General features: G+C 41.9%; 1 protein-coding gene across 2 annotated transcripts in view; it reads left to right on the top strand.

Annotated features, from left to right (window-relative positions):
* The first annotated feature begins 8,395 nt into the window (after window positions 1–8,395).
* The window catches only part of BRD7 (bromodomain containing 7), a 44,776-nt gene continuing 41,293 nt past the window's right edge, over window positions 8,396–11,878 (top strand). Inside the window, exons 1-2 of one of the 2 annotated variants that reach the window (XM_031954470.1) lie at window positions 8,396–8,613; window positions 9,955–10,163. In XM_031954470.1, coding sequence (XP_031810330.1) covers window positions 8,565–8,613; window positions 9,955–10,163 — 258 coding nt within the window. In that variant the 5' untranslated portion in view covers window positions 8,396–8,564. The remainder of the gene's footprint in view (window positions 8,614–9,954; window positions 10,164–11,878) is intronic. The other variant, XM_031954469.1, reaches the window with a different exon arrangement.

Raw genomic sequence — 11,878 nt, 5'->3', positions numbered from 1 at the left:
ATCCCTCCAATCCTTGCCTATGATTACCTCACCACCACACATTCAGCAAGCACAAATGGTGAAGACAGCCATCACATCACCATCTCATCTAAATATATGTATATAGAACCATTATCTCACATTGAATAGGTAATTAGCCTTTCAGATTCAAGTACACTTTTTCAGAGTTTCAGCCCTCTACAACTAGTAAGTCAGGATTTGACTTTGACTCCACAAAAAGGATTTTTATACAATACCACTACCTTTTGTATTTACATTAACATTGTAGGTAGGGCCTTCTGCTGAAGGGGTGTCCGCTCTCAATTAATATATCCTACTCCATTAAGTTCCTACCATTCAAATACAGCTTTGGGAAAGGAAAATTATGATCATTGGCCAAGAGATGACCCTTCTTTCCTCATCTCGCATCATCCAGACCTACCATCTCCTCCTTCATTTGAACTCAGATGAAAAGATGGTCCTTGCTTCTCCTTGCCAAGACTAACCCTCTCTACAGGTACCCTCAATACCATCTTCTCCCAATCTTCCAACAGAGCCCCACTATCATTCTTCTTTTTTAAAGTTCAGTTTCTCTCAATTTAATGGCTCCTTCCCTGCTGGCTACAAACATACTTGTCTCTCCAATCTTCAAAAACAAAAAACACCAAAAAAACATTTTGCTCTTACCATTCTCACAGCTATCATCCTATAATCTCTCCTCCCCTTCATGGCCAAACTTCTTCTGAAATCTATCCATTCAGTGACTCCATTTCTTCTGTCCTCAGCTTCTTCTAAGCTCTCTACAATCTGGCTTCCAATCCCATCATTTCACTGAAAATGGCCTTTCCAAAGTTTACAATGGCATTTTAATTGACAATCCTCATTTTCTCAATCCTCATCTTTTTTTTTACCTCTGCTGCCTTTGACAGTGGTGATCGCCTTTTCCTAGATAATTTCTCCTCTCCATGACTTTTCTAAAGTATGAGTATGACCATATTACCTCTCAAATATAAAGTGTTCTATTTGGAATTTAACTTCCTTAAAACCTGACCCCTTCTGATTATTCTAATTATATTATAATTTACTCCTCTAGTAACTAGATAATACTATAAAGAGAAGCTGGGTCTGGACTGAATGTACATCCAGCACCAGAGACTATGTGACCACAGGAAGTCACTTAATCTCTGCCCCAGCTTCCTCAATTGTAATATGAGGGACAATAGCAGCAATTACCTCACAGGGTTGTTATGAAGATCAAATGAGATCACATTTGTAAAGCACTCAACACAGTGCCTGGCACATAAGAGCTGTATAAGGTGTTTTCTTCCTTTCACCTTCACTCCACTCCACCTCCTTTCACATACTTTATGATACAGCCACATGGACCCATTTGCCATTTCTCAAACAATAGCAATTCATCTCCAGTCTCTTCAATTTGAACAGGCTGCTCCCTTACCTCCTGGTTTCCCTGGTCCTTCATGACTCAGCCCAAATCTAAACCTCCATAGCAGTCTTTTCTCAGTCCACTGAACCACTAGTGCCTTCCCCTTACAGCTTACTTTTCATCTATTTTCCATATGTCTTGTATGTACCTATATAGTCTCCCCTGTTAGAATGAACATTGCTTGAGGAGGTGAACTGTTCTTGTCTTTTGTTGTCTAACCAAGTGATTAGCATAACTCCTAGCACACAAATGGTGCAGTGGATAGAGTGCCCAACCTAGGATTCATCTTCCTGAATTCAAATCCAGACTCAGACATTTACTAGTTATATGACTCTATTTGTCTCAGTTTCTTTATTTGTAAAATGAGCTAGAGATGGAAATGGCAAACCACTCAAGTATGTTTGCCTAAAAAAAAAAAAAAAAAAACAAAACAAAAAACAAAAAACCTCAAAAGGAGGCACAAAGAGTTAGATGTGAACTGAAAACAACTCAACAATGAAAACACACAGAATGTACTTTTCTTAAACTTTGTTTCTAATCCTGGCATTTGATTCTGGTGATCTTGGGCCAATTATTTCATCTTTTGGAAACTCATTAGTTTTGTTTGTCAAATGGGGATCATAACCTCTTCCCTTTGTACCTGGGATGGGGTGTGTGAAGATGGAACAAAAATCTGGATATGAAAACTTTTTGAGAGACATAATATATAGTATAGATGAATGGAATTTTGTATCCTAACTCTCATGAGTGGATGTCTTCTGCTTTCTCGTTAGACTGGAATGGGAAAAGAGCATTGTTCAAGCTCCCATGCTATTTCCTTATTTCCTTCTATAGGAGCATCCACACCTCATGTTCCATGTCAGAGAACCAGGAACTAGCTTAATGGGATGGATGCCCAAACATCCTGGGCAGCAGCTCTTTCTTATGTAGGAAATCACAGTCCCAATGGACAGAGAATGACCTAGTCTAAGACATGAAAGGATGCAGTATTTGTGTTCCTTTGCCTTCCGCTCCATTTGTTCAAACAAACAAACAAATGCACAATATCATGGGGTTAGAGACTCTCTTTACTTTGTTAGACCAACTTGGCATCTTGGCTTCCCATCTAAGTATCACTGACAGGACTGTGCTGAGCATGTCACAGAGACTTTCCCTGAGCGTATCACACCACCAAGTGGCCTAATCTTTTTTTGTGCTGTCTCTATTCTAGCACTTGCATATCTTCTAGATACATGGCCAGTCCCCAACATCCTGCAACCCAGAAAACAGAGAAATCACTGGAATTAGGGCAAAGGTGGTCAAACTCATCAATGTCTACTAAACTCCCAATTGCAGGTAAACCAGATTAAAGTGGAATTGCGCAATATTTAATGAAATAAATAAAAATATAACACACTGTAGATAATGTTAATTTGTGGTTTTCTGTATCACTCTGGGGCTCACAGGAGTCTGTTTTTGAGTTTGACAGCTTTAGGATTTAATATTCAAAGAGTCCTTAGAGATCATCTTGTCCAAATGCTTTCTCTTTCACTCAATGAGGGGCAAGGTGGCTCTCCCAAAGTTACACGGTAAAATAGTGGCAAAGCAGATACTAGAACCCAGCACTCCTGCCCACCAATCCAAACTCTCATCAAGCTCTGAAAACATCAGACCTTCTTATTACCTCCTTACTAAGAATTGAACACATACTAGACTTGGATTCAAATTTCACTTCTGCCACTTAGTACCTGTGTGTACTTAAATAAGTCCTTTAATCTCCATATGTTACACATTTTTTCAATGAGGGAATTTAACTGAATTGTCCCCAGCTCTAGAGCTATGAAACCAAAAGATTTTATAATCCCACTAAAGAAATTAGAGGGATCCACCTGTTCCATATAGCTCAAGGTTTCTTAACCTTGGGTTCTTGGACTTTTAAAATATTTTTATGTTAAACATTTTAAAATATTTTGATAACTGTATTTTAGTATAATTGGTTTCCTTTGTAAAATTATATATTTTATCTTATGTTTTTAAAAACATTATTCAGTAAAAGGGTCCGTAGTTTCACCAAACTGCCTATAAGAGGCCTCTAACAGCTAAGAATCCCAGCAAGCAACAAGAACTTATTCAAGTAGGCCCTGGGATACATTGGCCCAATGAAATCATCCTTGCTCCAAGGAATTAATATGCCATCTAGACAAAGAACCTATACATATCTAAGTATATACAAAATAAATAAATGAGATACTAATAGCTAGGAGATTAATAAAGGTCTCCTGAAGAGAGTCCTTCATAAGGAATCTGGGAATTGTAAAAAGTAGAGGTGAGGAGGGAATGCATTCAGACACAGGTGATAATCTGTACAAGGACACAAGGGAAATGAAATTTCTTACAGGGATATGCTAGAGTCTGTAACTGATTATTACATTTTCGGTGCAAGCATTTATATATCAGAAATCACTACAAATCAAGACCCGATTTATTACTTTTTGTATTGCCCAGATTTAAGAAAGGAATGGAGAAAAGGTTGATGGTGTAGATTGAACTTAAAAGTGCGTCCTGCATTTTTTTTCAGAATGCCAATTGTTAAACAATTACCTGACCCATCCCTTTATAGGAGGAATAGAAAATAGTTGAGGTTAGCTGAAAGTCAAAGAGTATGTATATTAATACAATAATATAGTAAAATACAATACCTGGAAAGATAAGTTGGAGATAGATTCTAAAGGGCTTTAAATAACAAACAGGAATTTCTGTTTTATTCTAGAAGCATTAGGGAGCCACCAGAGTTTACTGACTTGATAAGGAACATGGTCAGAGCTGTGTTTTAGGAATGTCAGGTTAGCAGCTGTGTGGAGGATAGATTATAACTTTCTCTTTTATGAACACCTGCAGAGACTCCACACAAGAAAAAGGTCATTGGTTCCTTCTCCTTCAATTATCCCCACATGAATAGCTGACCAAGTTTTGGCATAAGAATGATGGAATACTGTCCTGTTAAAAGAAATGATAAAGGTGATGGTTTCCAAAAAAGAAGAATTGAATAAACAGATGCAAAATAGAGTAAGTGGAACCAAAAGAATGGTTTGTACAATAACAATATCTTAAGATCAACTCTGAAAGACTTAATAATTCTGATCAACAAAATGACCTATCATAATTTCAAAAGACCCATGACGAAACATACGATCAACTTCCAAACAGAGAAATTATATACTCAGAGTGCAAATTGAAATTTATTTTCTTTTCCTTCCTCTCCTTTTCTCCTTCCCTACTTTCTTCTTTTTCCTGTCTTCCTTCTTTCCTTTCTTTCTTTCTTCTTCCCTTCTTTCTTTCCCTCCTTTTCTTACTTTCCTCTTTACCTTCTTTTTTTCTTTTTCCTTGCTTCTTTCTTTCTTCCTTCCTTTCAACATGGCTAATAAAGAGAATTTCACTTGTAATGGGCTTTGTTTTTCTTACCTAAGGGTGGGAGAAGGAGAGGGAGGAAATTTGGAACTGAAAATAAAATAAAATTTAACTGGGGACCATTAGCCAAACCAAAAAAAAATTAATTATTCCCAAACCAAGGACAATGTCTACATTAGATAATTACCAAACATGGTATTTGAGAAATTCTGGGAGGATTATTCCTGATCCCATATATCCTACCCTCTCCCCCATTCTGGGTACCATAATACCTGAAGTTCTGATATTCAAAATTCATTTCTTTGGCATTACCCTCCTGGGAGAGACAGTGTGGCCCTGTAGAAAGAGTACTAAAGTCTTGAAATCACAGTACCTAAAATCTAAAATCCAGAGTGACTTTAAGCAAACTGTCTACTTCTCTGGGATTCAGTTCCCTCATTTGTAAAAATCAGTGCTGAACTAGATGACCTGGAAGATCCATTCTAGCTTTAGGTACATGATCCTATGAAATACAAGTATCCCTAGGAAAGGTTATACAAAATCCCTAAGGCCTCAGTGTAAATTAATTAATGAGATCATTTAAATTCATGATAGGAAGTACCTTGATAACACAATAGCCCTGAGGCATAGGGAAGGGGGAAGCTTACCCTTCTGGGATAAATGTCAAGGATAAACTTTGCCAACTTTATAATTATAAAGTAGGGCCATTCCAGACTCCAGTATCCACTCAGCTAATGGACTACTCCCTTCAGAAGTGTGAAGAACAATTATGGCTTTGGATCTTCTCCACAAAGCAAAAATGGTAGCCTACTGCAGGTTTATAGATAACTTTGGTTCTGGTGAAATATCTTTCAGTATTATGTGGTAAAATAGAGAAAAACAATTATTGGAACCTGATAAAATCTACTTTATATTCCTCTCTGAGGAGTATCTGTCCCTTCCTTTGGGATGACCATCCCCAACCTGCTCTTCAACTAACACACTATCTGCTCCCCCAATCCCATCTCCAGGTTCTGGTTTTCAACTACCTTGCAGCTACTCATATTCTTCTCCTTCCTATCCATGGAATCCCAAGAAACATGTACGTAAGCCTGAGAAATACTAACCCCCAAATATATAAGCCTTCTGGAAAATATTTTCCCTTATGAATTTCTTCAGTGAGTAATTAATGAAGAAGACGAGAACAAGATTCCATCTGATTTTTTCCCCTTCTTTTCTATAAAAGCCAACAAACAGAGGCCTCTTTTCCTGAACCCAAATGCTCCTCCTGGGTTACATCTCCAGGTTGCTATGGAAACATAGCTGAAGGACATGCTACCCCACAATAATTTTCTCCTGTATCCTTTTTTTACCAGAGCCAAGGACAGGCTGGTAATATTGGTGACAATTCCTTTAGACCAGCTCCACAGACCCCAGCTTCTCTGAAACCTAGAGTTAAAAAAACACCACCACCACCAAAAAAAAAGAGAGACCACCACCATAATTTGGTCATTCTGTACGCTGACAACATTGCCATTAAAACTCACTATGTAATCTCGTACTAACCATTTCACTTGTCTGTGTCTGAGCTTCCTTGGCTGAAAAATGAGGGTAATAATTCCCTCCCTGCTTACTCCGTGGGGTTGTTTTCGCGCTGGACCGAGAAGCGCTATATATGTGTAATTAATCAATAAAAGCAGAAAGAGGAGCAGCATTCTCAACGATAAGCAGAACAATACGAATATAGGAAAAAATATAAATCAGAGCATTTTTCAGGTTGCGGGATCTAAGCAGAAAGGGCATTGGTCTGAGTATCGGGAGAGCCGAGTTCTACTTCTAATAATATCAAGTACTTTGAAGCGTGCAAGACCCTTTACATAGGTCATCTCACTTGATTCTGCAAAGCAGGGATTGCATTCCCATTTTACAGATGAGGAAACTAAGTCTGCATGCCGCGCCCAGGGTCACACAACTAATAAGAGTGGAGCAGAATTGCAAGTCGGGCCTTCCCGATTCCGGAGCCCGCGTCCTACACACTACGCCGCCTAGAGGCTTCTTTTACTGTAGGGCCCTGCGCAGATATGTTCACTTCTCCGGCACTGGTTTTTCTGTCTTCAAAATTAAGATGGGCTCCGGAGAGATGGGGATGAAAGAGGCAAGTAGCATAAGGAGCTCAGTCTGAATTGCACGAACGATAGTAAGAGTCGGTATTGGGCAGAAGTGACAGAGCCGGCGCAAAGCGTCCAGGACACCAGGATTCGGCCCGGCCCCTAAGCAGCGGGCAAATAATTTCCCTTTGCTGGGCCTCGGGGCCCTCATCAGTAAAATAGGAGACTTGACTAGAAAATCTCTAAGGCCCTTTCCAGAGCTAACGATGATCCCCTGAGACACCGGTGACAACGATAAGCTTCGGAAATCCGGCAGATTTGGCCACAGGAGGTACCTATGAACAGGAAGGACACTTGTTTCCCAGGGCTTTCCCCCTGCTTCAGAGGGTTTCATTTGCGTTTTTGTTGTGCCGTTGTTTGGGGCCCCCTTTGTTGATCACCTCCCGTTTGTGCTGAATCTAACTTGTCTGTATACAGTTCGCGTGGTCCCGCCCACTCTGTCCCCTTCTTGGACCCTCCGCCGGGGCACAGAGGAAGCGCAGCGCGCCGCGGTCAGGGACTGCCCCCGAGGCCCCTCCCTCTGCCCAGGCAGATGTGCGACCATCGCGAAGCGCCGGGGCTCGGAGGGCGGCCTGGGGGCCCGGGGCCTCGCACCGTCGTGGGCACGAGGCGGGAGCCTGGGCCGTACCCATTCAGAGCTGCAGACTACTTAATGAGATGGAGTTCACCGAGTGAGTCTCTCTCCGCGTGTCTCTCTGTCTCTGTGCGTGTGTCTCTCTCTGTCTCTCTGTGTGTCTCTCTCTGTCTCTGTCTCTCTGTCTTTGTGTGTCTCTCTGTCTCTCTCTCTCTCTGTTTCTGTGTCTCTCTCTGTCTCTGTCTCTCTGTCTCTGTGCGTGTGTCTCTCTCTGTCTCTGTCTCTCTGTCTCTGTGCGTGTGTCTCTCTCTGTCTCTGTCTCTCTGTCTTTGTGTGTCTCTCTGTCTCTGTCTCTCTGTTTCTGTGTGTGTCTCTCTCTGTCTCTGTCTCTCTGTCTCTCTGTGTGTCTCTCTCTCTCTGTCTCTGTCTCTCTGTCTTTGTGTGTCTCTCTGTCTCTCTCTCTGTTTCTGTGTCTCTCTCTGTCTCTGTCTCTCTGTCTCTGTGCGTGTGTCTCTCTCTGTCTCTGTCTCTGTCTCTGTCTCTCTGTCTCTGTCTCTGTGTGTCTCTGTGCGTGTCTCTCTCTGTCTCTGTGCGTGTGTCTCTCTCTGTCTCTGTGTGTCTCTGTGTGTGTGTCTCTCTCTCGCTGCCTCTTTTTTCCCTGAGTTTTTCTGCCTTCTGGGGCTGCATCCTCTTCCCATCCGTCCTCCGCCCAGTCATACCCAGCAGCGCCCGCTTGTCCGCTGCACAGAGGCGCAGGCTGCAGCGCGACCTCCAGACGCGAGAGGGCGGTGTGACGCGACGCCCCGACTCTCGGCGCGCTGAACGGGCCCTTCCTCTCTGCCCCTGCTAGCTGGCTCTCCCCGCGCGTCGTCTCGCTGGCCCCTCCGGATCTCCGACCTCGTTCTCGCTCGCTCTTTCGCTCGCTCCCTCCGTCCCTCCCTCGTTCCCTCCGGCTCCGGGGCTTCGCTCCCCGGGCCGGAAGCGGTGCGGCCTGGGCCTGGCGCGGGGGGCGGGCACCGGGGCCCGGGCCGACATGGGCAAGAAGCATAAGAAGCACAAGTCAGACAAGCACCTCTATGAGGGTGAGCGGCCCGGCCGCGGCCGCGGGCCCTGAGGGAGCCGGGCGGGAAACCGAAGAGGGCTGGGGGTGGGGGGAGGAGGGGAACCCGAGGCGCCCCGAAACTAAGGAGACCGGGGGACTGAGGGGACCAGAGCCCAAGGGCGGGAGGCCTCGGGGGAAGAGAAAGGGAATGGGGAGACGCTGCGAAACAGGACTGGAAGCTCGCTGAGGCCAGCGCCGGTTTCTTTTGTTTCGGTATTCCCAGCGTCCGGCACCTCGTAGGTGCTAAACAAGTGCTTGTGGGAAAGAATAGGGCTGAATTTAGTGAGCGAGAGGCGCGGGGCACTGAGGAGAACTTTCGACCGGTGGATCTGACGTGACGGCGGGGGGGGAGGGGGCGGAAGGTCTGACAGGAGGGGAGACGGCCCAGAGGGGAGGTTAGGGACTGGGGAAAAGTCCCTCCCCCTACTCCCTCTCTTTCTTCCTCCCCCTCCCCAAGTGTATGAAGAGCCGGAGCTGCTGCGGTTCCGGTGTCTGTCCCCCCCACCCCCACCCCTCTGTTCTAGCAAACTTGTAAAAGTTTCTTAATAAACGTTGAACCGAATCAAGTGGAGGTCTAAAAGGATGTAGATGAGCCTTCGGGGAGGAGGGAGGAGATGGGGATGAATCTGACGTGGAGGGAGGAAGGATAGCACCTCGGGAAGGTGTGTTTGGGTTTCTGGGGCCTTACTGGATGTGGCTGAAGTAGTCCCAGTAATTACGGGCCATGTTTCTATAATCCCTGCAAGGAAGATCTCAGAAGTGTGGTTATCCCTGTTTTACAGGAGGGAAAACTGAGGCCTTCGAGAAGTCAAGGGATTGGCCCATCCATGTTCAAAATAGAGCCAGTAGAACAAGGCCTGTGACCCAGGTCTTCTGGCTCTAAATCCTTTTGTCTTTCTCATTATGCTCCTGTAACTATTGCAGCTCGGTGAATATTTGTGAATTTAATAGAATAATCTCAAAAATGATCGCCAGGTTTTATTAGTAATAGTAAATTGGAGTTAGTTTTTCAGTCCCCCAAAGATAAACCAGGATATTAGTAGTTCAAAACTTGGGAAAGACTCATTTCACTGCCAAAGGTATGTTTGGTTCACTGATCATTTTGTATGTTATCAAAATAATTTTAATCAGGTCTCTACCCTTTGATGTATATAGATATAGAAATTATTTTACTATTTATATCAAACCTTAGACTTCATCAAACTGCCTAGAAGAATGGCCGCAGTATCCCAGACTATATTTTTAATGCATCTAGTTTCATTCTTAAGAGGCTTGGAGTTTTGTTTTAATCTTGTTTCATTCCTTTTTTTTCTTTTTTAAGAGTATGTGGAAAAACCTTTGAAGTTAGTACTGAAAGTAGGAGGAAATGAAGTCACAGAGCTCTCCACAGGCAGTTCAGGACATGATTCAAGCCTCTTTGATGACAAAACAGATCATGAGAAACATAAAGACAGAAAGAGAAAAAAGAGGAAGAAAGGAGAAAAGCAGGTCCCAGGGGAAGAAAAGGAAAAGAAACGAAGAAGAGTAAAGGTAAGCATCTTTAAAAGCTTGCAAAGCAGAAAACTTGTAGTTTGCAAATTGCAGTTCTTTAGGCACTAACCTAATTTCATTTTCTTTATGTTCACAATTCCACAAATAGGTTATTAACTAGTTAAGTTGCCTGATTTTCTGTAGGTGCCTCAGCTATTTAATTCCTTCATTCAAAAAATTAAAGGTCTTGATCAATTGAAACTCCTTTTGTTGCTTAAAAAAAAAAAAATTATAATTTGTGTTCTGAAGTAAAAATTTAAATAAATTTTTTCATTATGAGCTTAAGCAATGTTATATCTCCCTGAAAAAAAAATCTAATTAATAGATTTCACAACACTTCAAATTTCATTCAAATAGTTTTTAACATATATTTAGAATGGAAAAGACTTAAGTTTTACTTAGTCCAACCTTGTCATTTGCTCGTGAAGAAACTGATCGTAAGTGATTTAAGATCAAGCATGTAATAGCAGAGCTCAAGTTGAATGAAACCCAGGTTCCCTGAAGTCTAAATCGATCACCTTTTCCATCTTTCTCCTCCTTTGTTTAGAGTGCCACAAGGGTAAAGATCATGGAACAGAAAATAACTTTTGAGATCCAGTCAGATCTCCTCATTTGAGAGCTGAAGATAGTGGCTCTTAGAGGAGTAAAATAGTTTACCCAACATGACATAAGTAGTGACGTTGCTAGCATTAGAATCTAGTTCACCAGATTACTAGTTCAGGTTTTATCTGTTATAAAACATGCTCTTACAGTATTGTCAGTCTTGTTTTCCATTTTAAATCATTTCACTTATATATTTCCACTAAAAGACAATTTCCATAGTTTTCCTTTTTAATAACTGTTTAGTGGTTTCCAGCATAATATATCATGATTTGGTTATATCATCTCAATATTTAGAGTCATTAGATTGTTACTGGTTTGAGGACGAATTAAAAGTTTTAATTGATAACTCCAGCAAAAAAAAAACAAAAAAAAAAACACCTTTTTTTAATTCTTTGCAGTTAATGTCATTCAATTATTTCAATCATATCCCATTCTCTGTCACCCTGAAGACCTCTGTACATGGAGTTTTCTTAGCAAAGATACCGAAGTAGTTTACCATTTCTTCCCAAGTGGCAAACTGGTTAATTACCCAATATTGCACAGCTAATGAGTTTCAGAGCCTGAATTTAAACTTGGGTCTTCTGACTCCAAGCCTAGCACTTTATCCACTGTTCCAACTGGTTGCCTCTTACATTTAATAATTTATTACAAATATAGCTCTGAGGTTTCTTAGTAGTTAGTCATTTTGTTCCCCTTAATAGCAATCTTTAATGAACTTTTCATTGTATTCCCATGTCTTTTTTTGCCTTAAATTATGTCATGTGTTGACTCTGTCTGAAGGATCTCATTGTGTTCTTTGTTGAAGTTCTCCATCAAGAACTTCTTTTGTAATACATTAGGACATATGTTACAGTTATCTTTATCAGGAGTACCATTGGATCAAAGGGCAATCACAGCTCTTTTTTTTTTTTCTTTTTTTCCTGCTAAGGCAATTGGGGTTAAGTAACTTAGCCGAGGTCACACAACTAGGAAGTGTTAAAGTGTCTGAGGCCAGATTTGAACTCAGGTCCTCCTGACTTCAGGGCTGGTGCTCTATCCATTGTGCTACCTAGCTGCCCCCATACACAGTTCTTTATCCTGAGAACTTCAAAGCAAGTTGAGTACACATTCTA

This window comes from Sarcophilus harrisii, chromosome 2, assembly GCF_902635505.1.
Source record: "Sarcophilus harrisii chromosome 2, mSarHar1.11, whole genome shotgun sequence".
Classification (NCBI taxonomy): domain Eukaryota; kingdom Metazoa; phylum Chordata; class Mammalia; order Dasyuromorphia; family Dasyuridae; genus Sarcophilus; species Sarcophilus harrisii.
The sequence above is the reverse complement of the archived record's forward strand: the minus strand, read 5'-3'. Positions and strand labels throughout refer to the sequence as shown.